The 27,978-nt window shown below is 35.2% G+C and overlaps 2 protein-coding genes across 15 annotated transcripts in view; both read right to left on the bottom strand.

Annotated features, from left to right (window-relative positions):
• Positions 1 to 407, bottom strand: part of LOC102513647 (UPF0462 protein C4orf33 homolog) — a 577,478-nt gene extending 577,071 nt beyond the window's left edge. For all 10 annotated transcript variants that reach the window (XR_004313736.1, XR_004313740.1, XR_004313741.1 and 7 more), the window contains exon 1: positions 324 to 407. Coding sequence is in view for 7 of the 10 variants with exons in the window: in XM_014555467.2 (XP_014410953.1) it covers positions 324 to 337 (14 nt within the window). In the remaining 3 variants the exon portion in view is untranslated. The remainder of the gene's footprint in view (positions 1 to 323) is intronic.
• Positions 399 to 27,978, bottom strand: C2H4orf33 (chromosome 2 C4orf33 homolog). 5 transcript variants are annotated; one of them, XR_004313723.1, is made up of 8 exons: positions 27,849 to 27,978; positions 24,204 to 24,384; positions 18,872 to 19,061; positions 16,415 to 16,475; positions 13,992 to 14,043; positions 13,677 to 13,876; positions 11,625 to 11,777; positions 399 to 527 (listed from the first exon to the last, which is right to left on the bottom strand). XR_004313723.1 is itself a non-coding variant. In XM_032463412.1 (8 exons), the coding sequence occupies exons 2-7, from the start codon at positions 24,357 to 24,359 to the stop codon at positions 12,902 to 12,904; spliced, it is 717 nt and encodes a 238-aa protein (XP_032319303.1). In that variant the 5' UTR covers positions 24,360 to 24,384; positions 27,849 to 27,973; the 3' UTR covers positions 11,032 to 11,777; positions 12,881 to 12,901. The 5 variants fall into 5 exon arrangements, 3 of the variants coding, with proteins under 3 accessions (XP_032319303.1, XP_014410955.2, XP_032319307.1); XR_004313725.1 differs by having other exon boundaries at positions 13,825 to 13,876; positions 27,849 to 27,974; XM_032463412.1 differs by lacking the exon at positions 399 to 527 and adding an exon at positions 12,881 to 12,959 and having other exon boundaries at positions 11,032 to 11,777; positions 27,849 to 27,973.

The raw sequence follows: 27,978 nt of genomic DNA, 5'->3' as shown, positions 1-27,978 counted from the left end.
AGGATAAATCCTAAGAGATTTCCATTCAGATTAGCCACAAGTCCACCACCAAAGTACACCAGCTGGAATGACAATTTTCAGGTGTGACATTGCACTACTGCAATAAATGATACCCTAGAAGAGCCTAGGGGGAAAATGTGTTTCTCTTAGCAAGTGGCTTATTAATGAGCGACTTGTATACCCATCTTCTCTGTGAGTGTACTACAAAAAAGTGAAGGGCTTATGAACCTATTTTTCCTTCTATGTTATTTTTATTTATAGAATCAGGCAAGAAAGAACTCACTTCAGTAGCTCTATTTTATAGATGAAAAATCAAGACTCACAGAGGCTGCAGCATAGTTGACGAGTGCCCGGTCTCCAGAATCAAACTTCCTGGGTTCAAATCCACTTTTTAGCTGTATGATCTTGGGCAAGACATTTAATCTCTGAAGGCCTCAGTTTCCTTAACTTTAAAAATAAGCATTCCAAGATATACAATTCTCTCTGAGGTTGTTGTCAAAATTAAATATAAAGGTCCTGAATGATTCCTGAAAAATAATAAATATTAGAAATTTTAATGAAATGACGCACAAAATCTGGCAGTCAGGAGCAAAGCCAGGACTATTGTAGGAATACAAGACACTTGGTGCTTCTATGATATGTATCAAAGCTTACTACTTGTGGTATTAATTATCTTTTTTTCTTCTGGATATTCTTTTCAAAGTTCATTCAAAGACATACATTTGTATTTAGCACATTTTTAACTTTTTGGAATGCTTTCATTTATAGCTCGGTTTTCTATTTCCGCAAAGCTCTCTCTTCAAAAGATGTACTCCAGGCACTGAAGTGCCTTAGGGCATTATTAGAAACCTCAGTTTTCAGTGTACTATTGAGCCAGAAATACTACTTAACAGATATTTGAGTTGATAAACTGCCAGAAGAAAATTAGTTTTTACTGAACTCTGCATTCTCTGTGAGTTTTTCCACTACAAAGTAAAAAATTAACAGAAAAGCACTAAAGCTCTCACCAATGATAGAATTATATATTACTGTAATTCCTACAGATGGTAAAGTGAAATATCATTTAACAATATTTTCTACTATTTCTCCTTTAAATTATATATTAGATTTATAAATATGAGGCATAAAATTTATCTATGGATTACACTGTGTGGAAAATAATATTTTAATTACTAGCTATTTATCACAAAGTCATAAAGAAAAATTTATACAGACACTCCACTTTTCATAGAATAGTAACTTCCATTTTCTTATATTCCTCATACATGTGTCATCTGGCTGTAGTGAAAATCTTTTCACTATTCCTTACATGAAAAATGATAGCTGGTGATAATAAATTGTTATAATATTCAATTTTATACATTTTTCTCTTACAAAGAAAAATTCGGAAAATAAATGATCAGAAAATGGGTAGTATCCACCTATTCGTTTATTTTCCTTTTTAGTGCTTCTTTACTTCCTGGCACTGGGAGATGCTCTAGGCTTAACCTGTCTTTTCCTTGAACTAGCCCTAGAATTAGCCATTCCTCTAAGGATCCCTAGTTCCTTTATTGGAAAATGATATTTAGAATACTGAGAACACACCTCACTGAATACTGGGTGTGCTTATTGTTGCTGGGGTGTCATTGCCTCTGGGCTTTCTCTGAGGACAGAGATAAGATATATATTTAAGTATACTAAAAATGTATAAACACCCATCTATAATCTGTCTATCCTATCTATACCTACCTATCATCTATCCATGTCTATCAATGACTTATCTATCGATTGATCTATCTACCAAGACTAAACACGAGTTCATACTGATGTATCTAACTCTAAGCAAGTACCGCAGAGTTAATCCTAAATTTCCCCCTTGCTTATTTGTAATTTATTTCTATGATAGTAAGAAGCCCAGATCCTATTTAACTAGCATTTATTCTATTATTTTTCAACCCTAGTAAACATATAAAGTAGTTTCAGAATTATTAACTGGTATTCCTATGAGAAATAAATTTACTATCTAGAATACTGTGTTTACATATAGTTGGGTTGTTTTTTTTTGTTTTGTTTTTTGTTTTTTTGTCTTTAGTCTGTTTTCAGTCAAAACATCATTTTCCTAAGTTACTTAGGAAACTCCTTTTTTCTCCTACCACTTTCAGTGAGGTTATGTCATACACTTATATTACAAATAAAGTCATTATACCAATCAAAAAAAAGAAAGAAAGAAAGTGGGTAGTGCTGAGGAATGACAATTTTTTTAAAAATATGCCCCCATACATATCTTCAATTAGAAGATTTGTTACACAGATATACTCATCTCAAAATGCAAATGCTCTACCTCTTGGACTTAAGTCCAGAATAGTGTAAAATACCCTAACGGTTGAGTCAATACCTATTTAAAAGATCGGCACTTAGACAAATTAAAAATTTTGTCCGTGACGAAGACTAATGGAAAAGGTGGGGTGAGTTGAAAGGACTGGGGAGAATGGACACCTGGGACAGACAGAAGGAAGTGGGGAGACCCTCATGTTTAGGGGCCAGAAGAAGTAGCAGGAGTGGCTAGAGGAACCTTAAAAGAAATTCTATTTAAAAATCAATACAATTTAAGATGACTGTACTACGTAAATAATGTTTTGGCATAGGCACTGATAAAACTAGAATAAATGAAAAAGACACAGGTCCTTTCCTTTTTTGTCTACTATTTATTTTATCTAGGACACTGAAAGTGGCTTGTGTGACAGGAAAAAAATCTTTTTTGCAGGTTGCTAAAGTCTGAGTTATGATTTTGGGGAAAATGAGAACTTTTTAATTTCCTAAATGTAGGCCCATTTTCCCAGTCACAACTAACTAGTCCTATGTCTCCGATCTATTTTCCAATGGAAATAGGAAGGTAAAAGACAAGGAAAGATGAAGAGAGAGGAGAAAAAGGTGATGTCTGGATGTATTTCCACCTTCTCTCCTTCCCTCACTAAAACCAGTAGCACAACGGAAAATATTCCAGGATTGTCCCTACACATGAAATTTTGAAATATATCCTCTAAAGTTATTAAATCCAATAAACACTAGCTGAATGCTTAAATGAGCTCTGGACTATTTTTGTGGAGATAGGTCTTTCAGAATAACAAAGAGACATAAAGATGAATAATTACAATGCAGTGTACTTTAGTCTGGGTTTCACCAAAAGGAGAGCCTGAGAAAAGAGCTCAGTGCCATTCATTAACTTTAGAACATGATTCTAAAGAATGAGAATGGAGATTTTGGAAAAAGTAAACAGGATAAACCAATATAATGTTGTGTTTTTGAGCTGATCACTACCATAGGCAATTGAAGGTTAGTCCTGAGGACCACTGAAGAACTATATGGAATTTACCTCAGAACTGTCTATCCAAAGAATATTCTGAAGAGAGGAATATTTACCTAATAACTCCTGTCCCCATTTGACCAAGGATGCTAATTCCCTCAAACTTGCAGGTTTGCACTTATGCCAGAATAGCTGAGCATATTGCAACAGGTGTTCCATGTAGCTGAAGTGTCAGAAAAGCACCAAGGCAGAAACCAAGATATATGTGGTACACAGAGGTAAGATGCTATCAAAGAGTGAAACAGGTAGACTTAAAAGATGGCTTGAGAAGATGTGAGGTGGGACACAAGAGCTATCCAGTACAGTCTACTCCTTGCAGCCACATGTTCCATACTGAGTCAAACAGTCTTTAAGGTAGTGGTCAGCCAGCATATAAAGCTTTAATGCAAAATATTTAGTGAAACAAGCTACAGTCTCCACTGCTGCAACTGATTTTATATGTATAAATGACATTTATCTTCTACTTTCTCCACCACAAATTCTACACTTCTTTCACATTTGGCCAAGCTCCTCAGTGGGTACAGGTTGTTTGAGTGATGAGATAATCCAGACCTTCATTCTCATTGGATTAGTGTCCTTGGCTGCTTTGCCTTGTCAGGCTGTGGTCACTACAGTTGCCTATTCAAGGTTTTCAATTGACACTGAAGCACCAAGAGATGCCCATTTTCAATGGATCCCCTAAGGAGGACATAATCCATTCTGCCTCCATTAAAGTTGTAACACTAACTCTTCATGGTAGTCAGGATCAATAGCCCCTTCCAATATTATGCATGTACTTGCTTGATGAACTGCTAGCACAAGAAGCCATTAAGACTAAGTGGTTTTCATAGCTTCAGGTTCTGTGGAAAACTCACTGAGTTCCATTGTGGAAGGCTTCTCACTTTACCTCCAATCCAAAAGAGCCCACAGTTGCATCATTGTGAGTGATGTAGAGAATCGCCAATTTCCACCTTCAGGTTCTTGGATCTCAGGTTCAGTGCAAATACTACATCCTTAAAAATATCAGCCCAACCTTCCAGCTGTCCCTGAGCTTCTACTTAGTTAAGCCTTTAATAGGCCACTTCATCATTCTGTTAGGTGGCTGCTTTCAGGTTGCACAGTATATGGTAAGACCAGTAGATTCTGTGGGAATGCAACTATTTTCATATATCCTCTACCATAAAATGAGTCACTTGGTCAGAGGTGATATTATATAGGATCCCATGTCAGGAAACCAGACACCCTATAAGCTTTTTGGATGGTGGCAGCAAATTCAAGTCTGGAACAGATGCTGATTCCAGCACAGATGAGCTGTTGTCTTTCTCAAATAGGAGCCAGGTATAATCAACTTGCCATCAAATGGCTGGCAAGTCTCCTCAAGGAATAGTACCATATCAAGGTCTTGGCATTAGTCTGGGTTGCTGATATTTTGAGCATTCAAGAGTAGGTCACTAGTTTCAGCACAGCAAGAAGGAATACACGCTATCGGGCCCACACATAGCCTTTATCCCAGCCAACATGGTTACTCTATTTATGGATCCATCGTACAAGCTCAAGAGTGGCTGAGGACAGAGGCTGGCTGACATCCACTGGTTAAGTCACTGTGACCACCTATTTATTCAGGGCTTCCTCTACAATGGATCTGCTCTGGTAGGGATTAATATGAAATGTAAAAAGATCCTCATGCTTTATGCCTAAAACCATAAGTCCATCTACATGCCTCCTTCCCAAGCTTCCTTGCCTCCCAACTTCAAATCTTGCCCCAACCAGTCAAATCATTTCCCAAGGGTCCTTAAATATGTGTACTTACAGGCATTTCTTCACAATGCAAGTGAATGACAAAGTAAATTGCTCATGTACCTGTCCTCTAGAAGGCTTTCCCTTCATCTGTCATTCAAGGACTTTCCTAATTGGGCCTGAAGAACAGCAAGAGTTCCCTTTCAGTTAGTACTAACCCATCAGGCTTGACTTTTTTCCTCCTTTGTATTTGGTTGTAGGGATCCTCCCATGAAGCCATGGACGTGAGCTGAGGGAAAGGCATCAACACAACAAAGGTAGGTGACGTGGGATTCTGGGACACCTATTCATGCAACTTATTTGTGCCCTCTGGACCTGATCTTAAAGGTAGTGTTGGCATCAGATGATGGATTACTGCTATGCCCTCTTGATCTCATGACTTAACAGATCTGATAATACCTATCTCATGATAGGTAGCTCTGGTCACATAGTCACTTATGTGTCCCATGGTCAGGTGCTCAGCCTTTACCAGAACCCAGGAGTATGGTAGAAACTTCTTTTCATATATTCTTAGCAACAGAAGACATGGCCTTGCTCCATAAACCTAAAGAGTCTGTATTAGACTTCTCTTGTTGGGGCTTTCCAGAGACCCTACCCCATATTCTTACTCACCATAGATACCTCTTGGCCCTGTCACGCCATTAATCTGACAATGCTGAAGGTATCTAAGGGGTGACAGGGCCAACTGTGCCATAGCCAAAAGTGCTGCAACACCCTTTCTTGCTCTGGGGAATAACCTGGGGGCAGGAGGGTGTGGGTGATGGAACTACTGTGAGATGTTCTTGGCCAGGATTTCTTTGATCACCTGGCCTCCATGTGCCCCATTCTAACAGAGGGCCATAATGTAATTCAGGTACCTTATTATTAATGTCAGCTCAGTTATCAAATTTACTGTATTCAACAGTCCCCAAACATCTTAGTAGTCACCTCTCTTTGAACTTAAAGTTATTCTGATTGAATGGCCACAGATCTCTCTGGGGAAGAATTAGAATATTTATTGTATATTCTTGGGGTGACACTGCTGGTTATTTTATCAAGAGGATTCAGCTTCTCTTTCAATTGGCTATGGATCTGAAAGTTGGATTAGACCTACAATAAGGGTGACATATCACAATGATCTATTCCGTGAGCTGTAAACAGCCTTCTTCTCACCAGCTCTGAATTATTTTTCTGGTATACATTCAAGTTGGCTGGCTACTTTTATCACCCTCAGGTATACTTTGGAATATTAGCCATATTCATGGATATCTGATGTTAATACATTCTGATTGCCACTCCTACCTTATTGCTCACTACAGAAATTACATTCACATGACTTCTGTTAACTAGCAGCTCTGATATTCTGGGAACTTATGATGCTCATTGAGAAATCCCAGTTCTATGGCAACACTATCTACTCAGTAGTGGGTTACATAGGCTACCTACAGTTACTGAGGTCACTACTGAGTGTCTCAAGAATGATGGTGCTACCCTCTACAGCTTCTTTATTTTATTCCCCTCCTGATGAATATAGATGGAGGGTTCTCTGGTTTCATATAATATTCTACATTTTTGGCTTCTTTTTTTTTAAAAGTACAGCTGATTTACAATACTGTGTTAGTTTCTGGTGTATGGCATAGGGATTCAGTTATTTATATATATGTATATATGTATTTTTCTCTTTTTCATATTCTAACATTTTAACATCATCATCTCTTCAAGCCTTTGACCTTTCCTCAATACTCCACCAAGGCAATTTTAGCATTTCTGCTTCATGTACTAAAAGCTACCATTAAATCCAAGTTCAAGAAGTCATCTTGGCAGCATGCTAAGTTCCAGGTGTCCTTGTCAAGATGTTAAGCTCCAAGTTTAACACCCCATGCCATCTTCTCAGAATCCACCCCCCCCAAATTATTACTTTTTGTTAATGTAGAAAGAGCAAATGGAATCATTTCAGCAACAGAATTGTTAAAAAAAAAAAAAAAAAACGCAGTTAACACCACAGTCCCTATTATTACCACTACTTCTATGTCATGTGCTATCTACCACTTACACTGATGTTTGATTTTCACCTGCACTTCAAGCCCATCTACCATTGAAAATCTTAGTAACTATGATGTTACACCAGGGTCATCACAACCACCAATGGGGCCCCTAGCATGGAATGCCCCATGGGAGATACAGTTCCTGATTCCCATCCTGAAGGGCTACTTCTGAGGGCCACTGCAGGTGACAACTGACTTAGCCTGGGTCCCCCATAAAGCACACCTTGTAATAGCTGTTTGAAATGCTTGCATGTAGGATTTTGGTAAAGTAATTCCAAACAGGAGTAAGGAATTAGGAAGAGTAAAACAGAAAATGAGGGAAAGGCAATATAAGTTGTGTTACTATTTGGCCACTGCTGTGAACAACCAGAGTGGCATGTTTTTAGGGGTCCTCCAAGGGGCTGTGTGGAAGGGAACTCCAAATTGTCAGCCTCACAGATGAAAGGAGTATGTATCCACCTACTTCCATCCTTCTTGGTTAAGAGTTGTCCCATAGGGTGTAAGCTCCCTCACACATCCAGGGTAGTTTATGTATGAGATTGACTAAATGGGTTCCCCAACAGCTGAGGCAGCAGCGAAGCCACAAGACAGGATATATATAAGCTGAGGCAAGGTGCTGTCAATTAGCTGGCTGCTGTGTCAAGAGAGCTTTCTAATGCACAATGGGAAAAGTGCTGCAATAAAGTAATGTTAATTACTATGGAAACTTAAATGGGAAAAAGGAGACGGGCTCTGAGGCATGAGTAGAAATGTTGGTTTACTGTAATAACTTCACCACTTATAACCTTCCTTTTACTTTTTAAATATCAGGTTAACTGTATTCATTACCTTCTGCCCTCGAGCCTAATATTTTAAAGAGGAGGAGGAAAAGGAAGAGAAAAACTTAAGTATTTTTTTCCTGTGGCAAAAAAATTTTTAGCGTCAAAAAAGGTACTTGAGGGCTAAAAATAAATGTTATATTTCCCTCTGGACTGGGACTTACACTTTACTGAAGCTGAGAAAAAGCATGACAAAGCACCTGAATAAATATACACACTGTGTAATCTATTTAGGTGGTGAGAAAAGAGAACCTACGTGATACTGTAGTGAATAATTTACCACACAGCAGGGAAATACACTTATGCATATATTAAACAAAGGAATGATTATTCTTTAGTCCTAGAATTGAAAAACAAATTTCAAACAGCTATTACAAACACCCACTCTTAAAATACTAAGTTTCTATAGGGTGCATTGTTTGTATCTTACTAATGGACAAATCTTCCAAAATTCTGTGGTTGAACTGCATGTTCCTTTTAAAAGAAAATGCTTATATAGCATGTTTTTGTTTGCTTGGTATTGGGAGAAGGAAAATATTTCTTATCTAGACAAAAGTTAAGAGATGTTTTAAAAACAACCAAACAGATAAAAATAAGTTTTAGAAAGCTCACAAACCATAATATCCAAATTCAACATTTTACATAATTTTGCTTGTATCTAGGATTATTTGTGCTTTGCTTTGCCTTCATGCTATAAAGTTACGGTATATACCTGAACCTGTGATTAAGGTTCTCCACAGTCTCATTAATACTTAGTATTGTTAGTTGTTTTCAATTTTAGCCATTACACCAATTTATAATTCTGGTTATTATTCAGTGGTATCTCATGGTTTTGATTTCCTTGGTGGTAGGTGAGGTTGAGAGCCTTTCTATATACTTATCGGCCTTTTACATATTTTCATCTGTGAAGTGTCTGTTCCAGTCTTTTGCTCTTTAAATGGCTTGTCATTTTACTATTGATTGTAGGAGTTCTTTATATATTTTGGGGAGAGTCCTTTGTCAAATATGTCTATTTTGAATAGTTTATCCCAATCTGTGGCTTGCCTTTCCACTTTATTTTCCTAATTCTTTTTTTATTGAGGTATAGTTTATATATAATATTACACAAGTTTCAGGTGTACAATACAGTAATCCATAATTTTTAAAGTTTATTCCATTTAGTTATTATAAAATATTGGCTGTATTCCCTGTACTGTACAATATATCCGTGTAGCTTATTTAATTTATACACAGTAGTTTGTAACTCTTAATTCCTTATCCCTTATTTTGCCCCTCCCCCTTCTCTCTCTCCACTGGTAACCACTAGTTTGTTCTCTATATCTGAGTCTGTTTCTTTTTTGTTTTAGTCACTAGTTTATTTTTTAGAGTCTACATACGTGATATCATACAGTATTTACCTTTCTCTGTCTTATTTCACTTAGCATAATATCCTCTAAGTTCATCCATGCTGTTTCAAATGGCAACATTTCCTTCTTTATTATGGCTGAGTAGTATTCCATTGAATATATATACCATATCTTCTTTATTCATTCATCTGTTGATGGACACTTAGGTTGTTTCCATATCTTGCTAATTGCAAATGATGCTGCTATGAACGTTAGGTTGCCAGGTACTTTTTTAAATTAGTATTTTGGGGGTTTTTTTTGGATATATACCCAGGAGTGGAATTGCTGGGCTGCTCCTTTACTTTCTTAATGGAAGATTTTGATGAACAGAAATTTTAAATTTTGATGAAGTCCAATTTCCCATTTTTTATTTTCAGTTAGTGTTTTTTATGTCCTATTTGAAAAAAAATCTTTGTCTACACCAGATTGTGAACATTTGTTCCTAGAATTTTTTTTATTTAACCAGTCACATTTAGGTTAATTTTTTTTCATGTTTTTCCAGTTATTCCAACACAATTTGTTGAAAAGACTATCCTTTCTCTTTTTAAATAAATTACTATCTCTGTCAAAAATCAACTGACTGCATGTAGTTTTTTTTTCTAGTTTCTCTATTCTGTTGCACTGATATCTCTGTCTAAGTCTATGCTAACGTTATACTGTCTTCATCAGTATAATGATGCAGCTTAATAAGAAGTCTTGGAGTCAGGAAATACAAGTCCCCCAATTTTGTACTTTTTCAAAATTGTTTTGGCTGTTTCAGATCCTTTGCATTTCCATAAAAAATTTGAATCAACTTGCTTATTTCTATCAAACAAGCCTTCTAGGGTTTTTAAATGATATTGCACTGAATCTATAGATCAACTGGGGGAAATAAATTAGGCAGTTTATTTTCTTCTTCATAATGAAGTCTTCAGGTAGGCAGTCCGGATATGATCTGTTACTCTACTGTGCTGTTTGAAACCCAGACTCCTTTGTCTTGCTACTGAGCTATCCCTGGGTTGTCTCTTTATTAACACAGTGGAGCTACTTATGTTACCTCAGGTATTAATTCTACAATTCAGGAAAAAGGAAGAGGAAGAGTAAAGGACAAAATGTATATGGCAACTGAGTCTTTCATCTGTAAGGCATCTCTAACACTGTATACTTACATCTCACTGACCTGAACTGTTTTATAGTGTCATTTCTATCTACAGAGGAATTTGGGAAAATTTAGTTTTTGAGCAGAGCCCCTAAACATTCAAGTTATGTAAAAGAACTAGCAAAGAAGAGGAGAAAGTATATCATTGCGTAGGAAATTAGGTATCTGTAATAAAGGTTCTTCTTCTCCAAGATCGCTTATCTGTGAGTTAAGAATTCTGGTGAAGGACCAGGTTTGGTGGAGAAGTTCATAGATAATCTACTAGATGGCTTCAAACTATGAATTATAACACAAAATTTGAAAATTATAGACCAGGAGTGTTTGATGTTTATAAAGTAGAATGATATTTCAGACATCTTGTTTAATAGGATTAAGAAAATGACCAGGGAAAGGGGGTGGGAAGAAATAAATTTGGGAATTTGAGACATATAAATGTTAGCCACTATAAACATAAATAGATTTTAAATAAGTTTCTTCTGTACAGCACAGGGAAGTATGTTCAATATCTTATAATAACCTTTAACAAAAAAGAAATATGAAAACAAACAAAAAAGAAAAAGTCATTTATTTGTAAGTGAAAGCAGAATCTGATGCCTGAATTCAAGACTATGTTATTCCATTTCTTTCTACAGAAAAAAAGTAGTCGTAAGACAGGAAAAACAGCTGATTAAATAGCACGTGTATCATAATAATTCCTGAACAGATGGATTTCCTATTCAACTAAAATATGTCATTTTTCTCCTCATTTCAAGAATGGACATAAGATTCTGAGTAACAAATTATTACATGTTATGATGGAGTTCAAAAATGTGCAAATAAGATGTTCAGTTTCAAACTGGCTGAAGTTTAGGGAAATGGGAAGAGAAATAATGATTTTGGTTGACAGAGACAGGGATATTTGGGGTAATGGTGATGCAAGGCAGATGGTAGAACCTGTTGACATGATGACTCCTGGACTAAGTGACTCCAAGAAACAGTTTCACTTTATAGTTAAAATCATCTATGAACTTTCTATTTTCTTGTTAATTTATACACAATTTGCCAGAGAGATACTATGATTTCATTGACTTCTATGAAAATCTTTGTTGTTGAAATGTGTTCACAGTTTCTTCAAAGAGATTGTACTTATTACTCATTTACCTTAAAAGGTATAGGACGAAATGACTGATACGGTCACCTACTATACTCCTATACCTCAGGTTTCTCTATAGCCATAGTTCTGATTCTGGCTGTTTCCACTCTTCTCCAAGCAGTGTGTTAAAACTGAAAGGCTTGAAGTACTCCAGACGATGACTAAATGCAAAGAAAAAGAAGGTGGGAATTTAAATGAACTATGCATTTGTGAAAAAACTGCCCCGAAGGGCTATATATTTTGTCACATCTGCGATAGGACAACATTCTACTTTAAGAATATCGAAGGTAAGATGTATCCTATGTGTACAATTTTCTCATTCTAGTAATCAAACATTCAGCTCTGAAAATATTCACCCATATCTCAAAGCACTCTCCTTTCAATTCTACAAATAGCTAGCTCCCTCACAGCTAAAGGGAGAAATAAAAATCAGCCCTCAAACCTGACTCATCCCATCTAGCCTTAAAGGAATCATATTATGCTCTTATAGATGTTTTCATAGTCAGACTTTGATGTAACTTATATCAATTACATAAACAATTGTTTTTAAAAGTTTCAACTCAACAGATTAAAGGATAGACTCCTTTACCAAAGCAAGGTAGGTTTATGTAAAACAGTATTAATTCTATTTCTTTTCCTTCCAGGAAAAACCATTTAATGATTAGGAAGCTTTCCACTGTGGCTTAATGAGGAGAGAAAGGCTTTGCTAATACGCTGCAGTAGAACTCAGCTCTGTAGGAAATCACTCCGCCCTGGCTCTGCCCTAGCCAATGGCATAATTATACTTTTATCTAGAGTAAGCCTCCAGTAATGTATAAAAAAGAAGCTTGAATACAGGAAAGTATTAGTTTGCGAAGAGGCAGAGAAACAAACCATCTTGATATGAAAGCCCTGAATGAGTTGCATCTAGAGTCCTGTCCCACTCTGCCCACCTGACCAGGCTGAACCAGTTTTAGAGTCACAAGTGTCAATCCAGATTAAGTGGTCAAGGAAACAACAGCAAAGGATAAGAGAAAGGAAGGGAGAAAGAGGGCCAGGACTGGGGAGAAAAGCAAGGGGAAAAGGGAAAAATGTGTCAGGCAGAATAAACAGGTAAGAATAGATAAAAAGCAAAGTAGAGCAAAGTAAGGGCATACAGGAAGGACAAGGGAGAATAAGGACAGTGCAGTACTTTCCAAGGGTAAAAAGGCAGGAAAGTTAGTCTACCATGCTGCAAAGCCCACTGGGATGTCTCTGGTAGGCTTTTCTAAGCATGCAGACTCACCAGACTATCTTGGCCACTTGACTACACGCTATACAGCAGGAGTCTCAGGTTGCCCCAGGACAGAATCTGGCTTTCCTCCCTAAGGGGGAAGTGTTTGCAGCAGTCCATGTAGCATTCATAAGGCTGTCTGGGAACTACATTCTTCATAAGTGACTGCTTCAGGTGCAAAGAGATCAGACTCAAAATGGGAAAGTGTGGGAGATACCTTGGCTTACATGCCTGCTGCCCCACAGGAAATAGTATATTTTGTAATAACTCTCTAGACATAGCTTCCAGGGTCCCCACAGGGAACATAACTATTAAAGGGAAACCAGAAGCCATGCTATCCCCATCTATGTTGCCTAGAAATACAGTTGACGTTTTTATCCTTATGAGGTTACAGGAGAAAAGAATTAGAGAGTTAACTTAAGGTCAGAGTCAAGCAGCAGGGGAAAGGATTTATTAACCCTTTGCTCACATCAGAAAACACAGATGCCTCTGGCCATTAAGCTCTGAAAGGAACCATAAATGAATTGGCAGCCATACTTCTATACCAGCTGTTGCAGTACTCATTAAGCAAGACTTTTCTTACATTGCTATGGAAATATAAGTGCTTTACTGACAGTAGTGAGAGAGACTATGTTTGTCCAAAGTCAGTCTATCAAATACTTACTCAAGATCATTGGGAAACAAAGCACTCTACTCAGTGCTTTTACACATGTATTCTTCGATCAAAAAATGTTACTACTACTCTACGAAGAATTAATTTCAAAAAACTCTTATAGTCGGGACATATTTTCATTTATTTTCTACTTACAAATCAGGTTTTTGTCCTTGCTGCAGTTCATGCTGAGGTACAGGGTAAAGAGCTTCATAGTTTCTTTTGTCTTTTGATCCATGAATTGCAAATGAATTGAATTTTGTCACATTTGGTGGAAAATAACACCAAGGAAGATAAGCTTTACCTTCCCATTTTGTCTCTCCTCTGGACACTTTGAATGATAGATCAAGTTCTTGCTACAGAAACAACATGTGACACACAAAATGGAAATTCATATTTATACTTTAAACATTTAAAATATGCATATATACAAGATACATGGAATTTTGTCTCATATTTTTATTTACTTACTTTCCACACATTTCTTCTACCAGAGAGTAAAAGCACCAAATGCTGTCCGTGGCTGTCAAAATTAAAATTCCTCATGAGTGTTTGAAAGAAAGAAACATTATTTTTTGGACTATTTATCATATCTGTGATGTGTGTGCTTATAACTAAATTTTCAAATAATTAAAAGATGCAATATAAATACTGGATAATTATAGGGAGAGCCAGTGTGTTCAGTTACTTAGAAATGGCATCTTTGATTTTACCACTTTTCAAGCAATTGCAGTCAAATGCATAAAACTATACATGTTCAGACTGCTTTTCATATTCTTTAAATAAGAAATTATATAAAATACTTCAATTGGTTAGATGATGCAAAGTATGAAAAGAGGGCAGAGGTATACCACGGTATCTGGAGTTCATAATAAACCTGTTTTGAAACTTAAAGTATCCCAAAGGAAGCTGGCACCAATTTCCAGGTCGAAATCCAACAACTTTACTAAAGGTTATTCTGTAAGAAAACTGTCTTGAAGATCATTAGGAAGATATAAAATAAAAATATAGATTGTCTAAAACTACTCAGCAGGCTGAAGACTTTAATTTGTATCTATTCTCATACACAACTGTTCTGGACCTGTCTGCCTCTTGTGTTTTCCTGCTTTCTCCCATCAGTTCTGACACTGATGTCACACTTTCAAAGAGAAGCACAATACACCCTCAAAAGAAAGCTCTAATAAGAGCACATAATTGGGATTAGACAGGTCAGTAAGAATCAAAGAATTTCAAATAGTTACATGAAGCAAATTTACTGTCTGTGGAAAAGACTGCATCTAAACATTCTGACACAGATGGTCTGTTGGGAGCTTCTCAGGAAGGATTTCCTTCAAGAAACTAGTCTAACAGAAGACAAGTATTCCTTTCCATTTAAAAGTCCTCTGCTTATTTTTATCGTTATGACACAACTTTAAGAATATCCTGAGGAATAAAATTTCTTGCAAATTCAAATAAGAATACTCTTCATATTGCTTTCCTAGAGGTTAATTGTCACAGGAGTTGACTGCCTAAAGCACAAACATGATTCCTGATTATTAACTGTCCTAATCTATCTAAAACCAAACAACTCTAGGGATTTCTTTTAACTTTTAACTTTATTAATTTTATGCATAGTGATTATCGTATAATTTCTAAACAAAAGAGAATCTAATTATCCTATGTATCCTGTGATAAGTCATCACTTTATGAAAGTCAACTGATATTATCATCCAACAAAATTTAAACTAAGGATATAACTTTATAATTCTAGTAGATCCAAGTTCTTATCTATCTTTTGGACAAGTTATAAACCTATTTGCCTTAGCTTTCTCATGTCTATGGTGAAATTTTCTTATCTCATATGATAGTTTATAAGAATTAATCATACTTTTAATAAGATTTTGGCATGTTAGTTGAAAGATAACACACAAAGATACAAAATTACTCTTCTGAAAAATATAATTATGAACAGCTGTATTTTCCACAAAAGCATTAGCAAGAAATCGAAACAATGGAAAAGAAAACGATATCTAAAATCTCATTTAAATCAGTTGTTTGGGACTCTGCTCACTCTACAAAAGGACAAAGGTTACTAGATAATAGATACTGAGAAGTATTCAAATGTCATTAAAAAATAAATAATGGCAATATAAAAAATATATCACTACTAGGTATTAACTTAAAATTTCTTATAATTTAGATAATAGGTGGGCATAAATTTACTTTTTGCCATCTACAGAAAAAAATTGCCTACCAGATAGAATTCTCAAAGACTGATTAAATTTGAACAGAGACAGCCCAAGGTTAACATTTCTATTGAGTCTAGGAAAAGCCACATGTGATTTAGTTTTTATCCCTGGCACTGAACAAAAAGTGATACAGTATATACTCAATAAATGAATAAAGAATAAAGGAAGGAATACATGAATATGTAATTATGTAATATATAAAATTAAAGTTTAATCTAGCCATTAAACGAATCCCCTAAAAGAAACATTTTCATAAACTGGTTCAATTGTTATATCTATATGCCTCTCTTTGTTTCTAAGTAGCTAATATTTAATAATGCAAAGTTACAGAATAAATAATGAGAGGGATTCTGGGATTTTTTTTATAGAGTTTCTGTCTTGAAATAATTTTTTTCATTTTGCAAAAAGAATCCTTCAAAGTTATTAGAAAATCAACTACACTAGTGAATTAAAAATAGTATCAGTACACTTCCAAAAATTTACATACTCTAAGTTGTACATTTACTTGAAAATAAGGAATTACATATAATTCAGATTAATTCAGATTAGCATTCCCCACAGTTGGCTGGAATTAGTGAGATTTTACTATAAACATATGATATATAACTAGAAAATAATGTGTTCAAAACACATAGTAATGAGTTAGAAAAAATATTTTATACTTACGGACAAAGTTCAACTTCTAAATACTGTTCAGTTATGTCGTTCAAGAAAAATGCTTCCACAACTTTTGAAAACAGAGATATGACATGTTAAGAAATTCACTTTTGTTTCATAATAATTTGTTTATATCTTTAGAATATAAAATAAATTAACTCATTTTTAATTAAAGCTATATCACCAATAGGAAAAGGGGAAAAGAAAATAAATAGACATCACCTGGAAGAAGAAATATATAGAAAATAAATCATCAATTTTTTTCCATATCAGATTTCTAGAAAATAAAAATATTAATAAAGCTTAGTGCTGGTGAGTTTATAAAAAAATGAATATTATCACACAGACTCTGAGCCAGTTATATTCTTGTGGGAATTTATCCTAAGGAAATAATCAGACAATTGAAAAAAGTAGTAAGTAAGATGCAACTTATCAAATTATTGCTCAAAAGGAAATGGTCTAAATGTTTATCTCCTGTTATATAAATAAATCTCCTATTATATAGGAGAGTTGTTAAATACATATGGAACTTGTATATTCCCTGCAGTAGAATATAATGCAGTCATTAAAATGAAATATAGAGTTAAATATTTTTGATATAGGAAGACATTCATGGTATCTGATAAGTAGGCTGCAGAGCAATAACCAAATGAACATGAAATAAAAATGTCTGTGTGAGCCCGTGCCTAGATGGCTGCAAAATGTGCACAAAAATGTTATGACTGGTTGTCTCTGACAGGTGGAATACAAGTAGGTGATTTTTCTTTTCTTTATAATTTTCTGGAATTTTCCAAGCAAGTTTATTTTAAAAACTGTGTTATTATGAAAGTAAAACATACTTTTTATAAATTATTAAAACAATACGAACATATATGAAGTAAAAAGTCAAAATCCTTTCCTTCCTACTTTGCTCTAAACTCTGTCAGACTTCTATCCATCCACAATCTATTTTACCTACATAGATTAAAAAATACATAATCATTTCCTGTCTACAACTTGCTTTTCCCACACTCACATGCTTTACAGCATATAGCTACCTCTTTTTAATTACTGCATAGTATTCTTCTGTAGAATGCTATGACTTATTCACAAAATTCTTTATTGATAGACATTTAGGTAGTTTCTAGTTTTCCATGTGTTATTTTTATAACAATAAAATATCTAAGATACAGATATAGTCCCATCAACAATTCAGAGAGTCTTATTGCCCCTTTTTAAGTCTTTTCCTGTGGAAAGGATGGTAGGATGAAGAAGAGATACTGAATTAGAAAAACAATCAGGAGGTGAAACTGGCAAGATTTAATAAATAAACCCAAATATGGAGAGTGAGAGAGAAGATAACTTGGAAAGACCTCACATTTCTATATTTGGTGATTTGATGTATTACGGTGTCATTGATTGAAACTGGGCAATTAGGGAAAGAAGCAGGTTTATGAGAGAAGTGGACGAGCTGAGTTTACGACTTGCTGAGTTTGTTGTCTGTAGTACCTCCAGTAGGTAAGTCACATTGGTGTGTACACCAACAGGAAGCTGGTATATACAAGTTCTATATCAATAAAAGACAACCTTCATTTAATGTATGATAAATGAACACTGACAAAATGCATGCTATACAGATGGTATAGAGAAAGCAGATGTTAGTATGGACTAGAAGAGTCATCAAAGGTTTCTCTGAAGAAATGAAACCTGAATTAGACCTTGAACTATGTGCAGTAGAGGCAGGGGGACTAGAATGAGGAAAGGGATATGAGTGAGAACATGCATGAACAGTGAGACTTTCAGCCTTTCAGAGGTCAAGAACTTTTGATTGAATATGATAGCTCAATTCATGAGTACCTTGAAAGCTTATGGGAATGGTTTGAACTTCATCTTAGGGATAGTAATGATTTGTAATTTAGGGAATGGCATCATAAAGAGTATTTCAGAAAGATAAGCCTGGTAGCTTAATTAGGATACATTATAAGGTGATCATATAGCAAACCTGAAACTGTAATTTCATGACATGTCTTTTAGTCTTCACTTGATATGTGAGAGCACTAGGTAAGTACAAAATAAAAACTACATTTCATGTTGAAGTTGATGGGTCTCTATAATAAGTAAAACACCCCAAAACTTCCATAAAGAAGGTTTATAAGGTTAAAGCAGCAATTTGAAGACACTTTAAAACAAAGCAGGAATGCTGAACTCTTCTTACAATAGGTAACAGAAGTAAAGGAAGGAATTATAGCAGCAATTTAAAAATCTGGATTTGTAATTGCCATTTTTCACTGTTCTTGTTATATAGTTGAAGTCACATAGGTAATTGTGAAAAAGTCAGAATGAGAGATTGGTAGGAAATTATCAGAAACTGCACATGTCAGTTGCTCAGAAGCACTCACTTCCTTATAGCAAGATAAAATAATAGTTGTATGAGAGGTTATTATAAAAAGATTTATGTTTGCAATAAAATGCAGTACTTCCACTTACCTTCATAATCCCACAGTTCATTGAAAGGCTTTCCTGGTTCTCCTAGTGGGGCTGGAGGATCATTGAAAAATGGAGCACTAATTTCCATCATCACTCCTCCATCACCCGGATTCACCCTGACAAACACTGGCTCATGCTTCACTGGAAACTCATCCCAAGTGTGTTCAATTTTAAAATCCATCCGAAGACTCTAAAGGGAAAAAGAATGAAAACAAACTCTTTAACAATTTACAAATGTTTCCTTTAGATGAAATAAAATGAAAAGTTCAAAGCCACATAGCAGGTAGGAAGGCAGCAGAGTGAAAAGAACACAGTTCTGAGAGTCAAAAGATCATTTGTGCTATGGCAAATCACAGACATGGAATTCAATTACAAAATAGGTGGTTGTATCCTAAAAGCTTTAAGTCTAGATCTAGCTCATGTTACCTTGTAAAGACTATATCAAAATCATTTTTAAGAACTGTAATTAAATCTACTGCAAGTTGTTCATGTACTTAACTATAAGCACTATGAGTTTATATGTCATGCTTTGTCATGCAGATGAATTACTGGATCTCATGGGAGTCAATATCTTTACAATAAAATTCAATTTGATTTTTAAAAATCTCAATAAATGAGTACAAGCATTGCAGTTAACACTTGTTCTTTCGGCTTAAACTCTTCTCTTCTTAAGCTAGGAGTGGAAGGGGACTTCAATCATTTGAAGGTAAGCAGAGTTTAATATTGTCTTTCTTGATCTCGGGGTATAGATTTTCTTAGCCTTTTCAATTTATGTTATTTCAAGTGCTAAATGACCATTTGCTTTGTTACTTCCTTCTCTCCACTGAAACATGGGGAAAAATCTGCTATCATTTAAACTATGAAATAGACTAAGTTCATTTGACACAAACAGTATTTGCATTTTAATTATTTCTCTAAGGATTAAAGGGGAGGACATAGTATTATATTAATAAAATTATGTTTTGCTGAACACTATGGATCAGGTGTTTTATAAACATCATCTCATTTAATTTCACAAAAACTTGTAGAGGAAGTATAATTATCTTCATTACAAATGAAGAAACAGACTTGTCCAAGGTCAGATGGCTAGTAAATCAAGAAATCGAATCAATGTCAGCCATGCCTTCCTAGACGAAGACATTTCAGGAATCTGCAAAGAGATGAAAACCTTATTTCAGGAGAGGTGGATCCCCCCAAATTATACTAGGTCCTTATGTCTTGTCCAAAAGATAACCTTGATTAGTAAATGATGATATTTCCAGGCTGTAATTTTTCTTATCTGAAGTCTCTGGATGCATTTCCTTGCTTCATTTGTTATTTTTACTGCAAGTAACCAAGTTCTACATTTTGAAGAAATTTCTCTCTTTAAAAATTATTTTTAGATTTACTGAGGTATAATTGACAAATTTATATATTTAAGGTGAACAGTGTGATGGTTTCATATAAATATACTTAAATACATTTATTTCAGTGAGTATATTTTGAGTACTTTACAATGTGTCAAGCACTTGGAGAACCAAATATACAAGCTCTGGGTCACATAAAGAATCCAAGATCTCTGAAAACCTTTTTCTAAAGTATGTAACTTTTTTCAATTTTCACTATGTGCTAACAAATTTTAATAGATAACCTCTAAAATTAAAAAATAGTTCTGGTATTACAACCCATCTGCAAATAAAAGCATATTAAAAGAGGATAGGTTAAGCAATTTATATTCTTCATCATTGAAATAAGCTCAATGAACAATAAGACTGTATAGAGATTCTGATTTATGTGAAATTAAGTCCGGATTTGCATGGAATAGAATACCTTAGTAAAAAACTTATTTTCTTTAGTTGAAATATCAAGGTACATTCTTCAAAAATAAATATATTACCTTCTACCCCAAATTCTGGTACTAGTAAGTAAGTACCCTCTTGCAGCATATAGGAAGAAATAAGAATAAATTAAGTTATTAGAAATGATGATTTAATCTGATTCTGACACCAATATGCTGACAGAATATGCTACTCTCCTAACTTAGGGCTTAAGAATTCTTGACAGTCCTGGCAAAACATAGCTCAGCAACTAGGGAGTTTTGGTAGAGACATTCATTCTCCAGATAACCAACATATCCACAGAAAATGCTGCACACGTTAAAAGGATCCTTATCCTACTCAGCAGGTTTCTACCAGGGAATTTTCAACTCCCAGCTCTCTTAGGCAATCATCTCTACGCCTAAATGGAATTACATCATATTCAGTGATGTGGTCCTAAACATGGTCTGTCACTTTCATGCACATATAATAGGTCTCACGGCCAGAGTGAGGTTTCAAATTACTTCAAAATGCAATCCTAACTGGAAGATAAGAAGAAATAAACGATAAAAGCAGAGCTACCCTTGTTGACAGTATAAGGTAGTGGTTTCTACTGGTTACTTCTGCCTTTTCCTCTAAGCGTTGTTTGGAAATTATTGCAAGAAATATTGACTAGACTTCCACTAGTGGGAAGGAGTGCCACAGCTGATGTGTCCAAGTGTAGGATATAATTTTGGCTTTAACTGTACAAAATGACTTTAGATTCTTATCACAACAAATTTGTTCATTTGCTTAAAGAATATTCATGCTAATCTAAATGTGCATAATATTTATTTTAAAAAATCAACCTAAAAATTATAGTCCTGCCCACTAGTTTATGATCTAATCTAAAGATAACATGGACCCAGAGACAACTGATTCACCTTTCAACTCCCTGGGGACCCTTGGATTAGGATTGTATAGGTTTAACCTGCATCACCTTTCAATTTTCATTGTTCGCACATGTGCTCTTACGAAGTACAGACAATTCAACCACCAGCATCCTTCACGACCTGGGCTAGTGTGCATCCGTGCAGCATTCCAATCCCTATCACTCTATATTGCCCATACACTGCTCTGTTTTGATTCACAACACTTATACTGCATGTCATGTTGTTTATTGTCTCCCCATTCCCAGCTAGAATGCCTGTAAGTAATAGGAATAACAAAGTATTTATTTGTTGAGTGAAAAACTGTTCTAGTCTCTGGATCCAAAATTTCATGATTCTGAGATTTTATGCAGGAGAAATCAACTGTGTTAGTGATATTACCTCCTTCAACACCATCAAAACAATGGCAAATACCTAAGATGATACATCTAGAAAGTTCCTTCCAAATTAGTTTTCTACTCATTTTGTTGCAGGCACCATACAAGGTGCTGGAGAAATAAAGTATGAGAAAGTCTGTGGGGACTGGGGATCATTTTCATGTAAGTAATCAACAGGTCTCATGTTGATGCATTATCGTTTGGTTCATTTTGCAGCCTGATTTAATAAAGTTGGATCCCTATACCAAACTAAGTTTCAAACCAATCAAAAATCTAAACATAAAAATCACACCTTATAAGAACAAGAAAGAAAAAAGAAGGGAGGCTGTTTTTAAAAGATGATCTTATAGTAGAAAAATCCTTTTTAAAATATAACCCCAAACCCAGAAGCCATTAGAGACTGATACATTTAGCTATACAGAAATTTTAAAAATAAAAGCAAAATCTGACTTCCTCCACCAAAAAACCCCACCATTATGAAATCAAAGATAGTCTGGGAAAAAAAAACACCTGTAACTCACAGTTCCAACATATAACTAATTTCTTTAATGTTTAAAGGTTTCCTAGAAATCACTAAGGAAAAGATTACCCCAACAGAAAAGTGGATAAAGATATTAACAGCCAGTTCACCAAAAGGCAGGCCTCATTTATAATGATAGAAATGCAAACTAAAACAACAATAAATTATTATCTTTCACTAAGATTGTAAAGGAATAGAAAGTTTGGTAAGATGCTGTGATAATGAGGACACAGAAACAATCACATACTGCTGTTGGGGCATAACTATCACAGTCTCTGTCAAGAGCAACCCCTGAATATCTATCAAAATAAAAAACGCAAATAACCTTTGACTCAACAAGTCTAGTTCTAGGAGTTATACCTGCAGATATTCAAAATGATACAAGTATAAAGATATTTACTGTAACACTGTTTAGAATAACGAAACATTGTAAGCAACTTAAAAACCATCAGTAGCAAGGGGGAGAGGGCAGAGCTCAGTGGTAGAGCATGCTTAGCATGCACAAGGTCCTGGGTTCAATCCTCCATTAAAAAACTACCTCCATTAAAATAAATAAATAAATAAACCTAATAATCTACCCCCACCAAAACCCATCAGTAGAGGACTGGTAAATAAATTATGCTGTATCATACAGTAAAACACCACATAGCTGTTAAAAAGAGTGAGGCAACTCTACATACACATCTAAAACGCATTAAGGAAAAAAAACAAGGTGCAAAAAGTGTGCATTTATTTAATAGAAAGGAAGGCTATTTGTATACATGCTTTTGAATGCATATACTATCTCAAGAAGCATATACAAGGAACCAGTGTAGCAGCGATTGCCTCTTTGGAGAGAATTATCTGAGACAGGAGAGGAAGCAAAATTTACTTTCAAGTGTCTCACTTTTTTCTTAACCTACTTGAATTTTATACTACGATAGGCACGCATTACTATTAAAAAATAAATGAATAATTTAAAATATTTTTTAAAGTCCAATTTACGGCTGAGTTTCTCAGAGTATGGTGGCTTCCTTTTCTCTCTCTTACATTATGTATGCTGAACATTTCTAAAAAGTCTGAATGAACAGCAGGCATATTACTGAAGGAATATATTCATTCAAGGTGATGACCCTCCTATTTTTATACAATTTTAATGTTGGCCTTTTAGACGTCCTTAAAAAGAATGTTTATTGTTAATCTGTATTTTTCCACATTTTAACCTCTATTCAAATTATGCTTTCATCAAAAAAAGTGAAAAATAATTTTTAAATTATTTTCATGCTTTACATGTACTATGGACAGACCTTTAAAAGCAAATCAAGGAAGAGAAAGGAGAGGAAAAAAAATTCCACAAAGCTAAAGAAGTTAAAGGTAAAGAAGGAAGTTGTGGAAAAGGTGCTTTCTCAACAGAACAGTCTGTGAGGAGAATTTCCAAATTCTTTCCAATTTCCAAATTCTTTTCATGAATTTTTTTTTTTTAAGTTTTCCACAATAACTATCTCTTCAGTTTGAAGCCTTCTCCCCCCCCCCCCACCGCCCCCCGCCCAGTTAAGAGAGAAACGGAGAAATGAGGAAGTCAGGCCGAAAGTGGGAGTAAACTGAGCCGGCACAAGTTGCAGCTGAAAAATAAGTTGCCACAGAAAAAAAGCCAACAAAGCTGGGAGAAGGTGAGAGGAATTACCGAGTGAAGAAAGCGCAAACAAGAAGACAACACAGACCGAAGCTTGCCTCAGTCCAACACTCGTGCGCTCCCTTCGCCGAGGTCCCTACCGAAGGCCCCGCCCAGGCTCCGCCCCGCTGCCCGCGCGTCCGGGGGAGGGGCTCCAGGGTTGACGCAAAGACGCCTGTGGAAGGGCTGCCGGTGACCCTCGGAAGACTTTCCATCCTTCACAGAAGTTTGAGCGGTTTTCTAGAAGGAGAAAGAAGGGTAACCCGGCAGTATTTCAAATGGTGCAACAATTTAAAAATCAGCTGTAAATCATTAAGATAACAATAGAATATGTACGGCAATAATTCACTTAATGCAACTAAAGGCTAACCGGCTATATAAGCAAAAACTGTAAATTATATTACAGTACTAGGAGGCATGAACATAGTGGTTAACATTCTAACATTGGGATCAGATAGCCTGGGTTCAAAATCCCAGTTTAGGCACTTCCCAAATGTGATCATCAGCAAGTTATTGTAAAAAGGATTTTAAAATAGCACCTACCTTGCAAGGTTTTATGAGGTATAAGTGAGTATGTATGTATATACACATATATGCCTGGTGCATAGTAAGTACTAAAAAAAAGATTTTCTATTATTATCAAAGTATATAGGTTTGCCTAAAGAAGATATTTTTCTGTTCAAATCATTAAAATTACATGTTTCTTAAGTGGTTTTCTTATAGAAAATTAGACTGCGAGACAGGATCGTCTGACCCTTGAGATGAGAAAATATGGTTAAGTGCTCTAGAGATATGGTTCTGGTTGGCTCAGTCTTAACTATCCTAGCAGTTTAAGAATTTATCAGCCTGTTTTCCTTCATTTAGGGTCTCTTTCACCCAAGACAGTTTGACCTTACTGTTTCCATATAGGATTAGAACTAAATTCATAAAATAATCATGTATAAAGTTTTAGACTTTTCAAGAAAAGGTAATAATTTACAGAATTACAATATTTCCAAATAATATAATCATTCTGTATTTTAGTTGTTCAGAGTTACCAAACTTCTAATAGGATCTAAGGGTTTAATTCAGCAAGGAGTCACTGCACCTGAACTTACTAGCTACTGTGAGAAGAGTGTGCATATTCTACATGTTTAGGTAGACACTACGATTTTCTCCCAACTTGCAAAAGTAGATATTACATTGGTGTCTTGCCATTATTCAAATATTTTCAGTTGAAGTATTAAGCTAAACCATTTGAAACTTTGGTCAACAATTTCATATGGTTCAGCCTAAAAATATTCTGCTTGTAACATACTTCCAAAAACTTTTGGGGGGGGGGAACAGCTTTTGTGTTTGTTTTAACAAAGCAATTATTTTTGTTTTATAAAAATCACTTTTGGTTGGAGACGGAAATGGGGAGTTGTTCAGTAGGTATAGTGTTTCAGTCATGCAAGATGAAACAGTTCTAGAGATCTTTTGTATAACAATGTGCATATAGTTAACAATATTGTGTTCCATACTTTAAAAATTCAGAGTAGACTTCATGTTATATGTCTTCTACTACAATAATTATAATAATAAAAAAAGACAAGCTTAAAAAGGGAAATTTAATTTCCAGGCCATCCTTCTCTTGGTTGGTCAAATAAACATACTTATTAAGGAATTTTTAAAAATCACTTTTCGTGGCACCTAATAATATCAGTCAATGTTAAATAAAGTTTAGATCCTAGCTTAAATTTCCAACTTTGTATTCTTCATAATGCTTTCCCTATAGTATTTGGTGCTCAATGTCAATTTATTGCATAAATTAATATTAGTGAAATCTATTAATTTTCAAGGGGTTTCCTTACTGCAGAAATATATCTAATATAAAAACATAAATTAGTGACTAGAGAATGTTTAAACACATACTAAGTACTTTTCTCTCCTTTTCATTCCCTGTACTCAATTACAGTAATAGTTACTTTCCATGCACATTCACGGAATTCTTCAAATTAATTCCTTCATCAGCTACTTATTGAGTGCTCATTGTTTTCCAGGTAGTATGATGTAGCCTGAAGTCAAACTACAAAACAATATGATAGAGACTGCATGTACAAGCACAAAGAAAGTAACAAGAAAGCACCTAGCATGGGGTAAGTCGGTAGAGAACACAAAGGGAGCTTTAAACAGGAAAAACACCAGAGGGGATACTTTAAAGACAGGTGGAATCATAGCAATTTTGTTTCTTAAAGATGAAAATTACCTTGAAAGTACTTCATTAAAATTCAACCAGTAAAAATCTTGTAACAACAATAAAAAACAAAACCAAAACCAAAACACACCACACCTCAGAACCCCAGAACTATAGTTTGTATTGACCTTAATCACATAGGCCAAATAATTCAAATTTCAGATGCTTAATTTATGCAGTGCAAAGACCACCTCATTATTTACATCCAGAAAGCACTGTTTGTTTTTACCCACACTAATATCTTATCAACTTGTAGCGTAAATATAAAGTTAAGTTTATAACTACTTGTTTGGTGCCAAGTTAAATCACACTATGAACAACATACAAGGTTCAAATGTAAGGGAAGTTACAAACAAGTCCTTGGAGAATCAAAAAGATTGTTCATGAAGAAGTCATACACTGACCTTCAAAAAAGAGTTGGAGCTTGCACTCATCAATTTCTCTTTCTAAGAAGTTTTGTGTTAATTTCATGGCCACTAAAAATCAGATCAAGTTCAATCTTCACTACCTCAGAGTTAAAGTAAGCTTTTTATGGTTATTAGATATACCTCCGTATTTAACAATGAGTCTTTAGAGGAAGGGACCATCTCATTCTCTTAATAGTGAGTATAGAGAAAACTTGTAACAGCAAATACCTAATTGGACACAGCTGGGCTCATTTTTAAAACAACACATTCTGCTAACATTACTTTCTTTATATAACATTATGAGTACAAGACAACAAAAACTTCTTAAACTGTTAAAGAGGAAGCTAAATCAAGCTACATCTATGACATGTCTGTTCAGGAACTTTACCTCAATCCATAAAAACATATTCGATTAAAAAAGCACTAAAACTGGTGGCTGGCTTCAAGTTAGTTATTATTGCTAGCACTGAAATTTCCCCTAATGTTAACTGTTTAAAGAAAATGATGAGGTTTAAAATCTAGACAAAATCAATTTTTAAAAATGGGAATTATAATCCAGCTGCAATGTAAAGTTTTACCTAATTTTTTTTCTTGCAAAAAATGTAACTTTGGTCTTTTCTTCTTTTTTGAGGACGCGATTTTCTCTAAAGAAATAACTGCTGAATTTGCAGGACCTTTGGAGTACTGCATGCCTAATTAGCACACAGTTAACTATTTAAACAACAACTGTGTCCCTTCTCCAAAGACCCACGTACTTAGCTTCTGGAGATTACTAAATTCACAGAATTTAGTGAACAGAATTCACTTGGCGGGTCCCCAGCAAACCCGAAATCTGAAGTTTCTACCCTGAGCGAGGGACTCGGCTGGGACTCGGGATAAGGAGATAACTAAATTCATACCCAGAAATCCTCCAGAGGGACAGCCTTGGATGTAGACTCTGAAGACGCCAGTCTGGGTTCCAACCCCAGACGCAGAAAGCTGCGTGCTTTCCACCCACCCGCTTTGGCCAGCGGGTTCTCCCAGTCTGAAGTGCTAGGTAACAAAGATACTGGGGAATTTAAAGTATATATTTAATGCCTTACCTATGTTTACATTTGGGAGGGCTTCTTTAAAAAAAAAAAAAAGAATAAAAGGGAAAAAAATTACCCCCCCCCCCCGCCCCAGCTTGCCGGCTACCACACAGGTGGCTAAACAGGCTGTCATCCAGGTTCC

This window comes from Camelus ferus, chromosome 2, assembly GCF_009834535.1.
Source record: "Camelus ferus isolate YT-003-E chromosome 2, BCGSAC_Cfer_1.0, whole genome shotgun sequence".
NCBI classification, from domain to species: domain Eukaryota; kingdom Metazoa; phylum Chordata; class Mammalia; order Artiodactyla; family Camelidae; genus Camelus; species Camelus ferus.
Note: the sequence above shows the minus strand (reverse complement) of the source record. Positions and strands in the feature narration are given on the sequence as shown.

What these genes read in the sequence shown, in the direction of transcription:
- C2H4orf33 (XM_014555469.2), bottom strand. Translation starts at nt 24,359, where the DNA reads ATGGAAAGTCTTCCGAGGGTCACCGGCAGCCCTTCCACAGGCGTCTTT. An exon ending in TGAACTGTGGGATTATGAAG is followed by an intron (nt 16,476 to 18,871) that starts GTAAGTGGAAGT and finishes TGTTTTCAAAAG; the next exon opens with TTGTGGAAGCATTTTTCTTG. An exon ending in GTAGAAGAAATGTGTGGAAA is followed by an intron (nt 13,877 to 13,991) that starts GTAAGTAAATAA and finishes TTGTTTCTGTAG; the next exon opens with CAAGAACTTGATCTATCATT.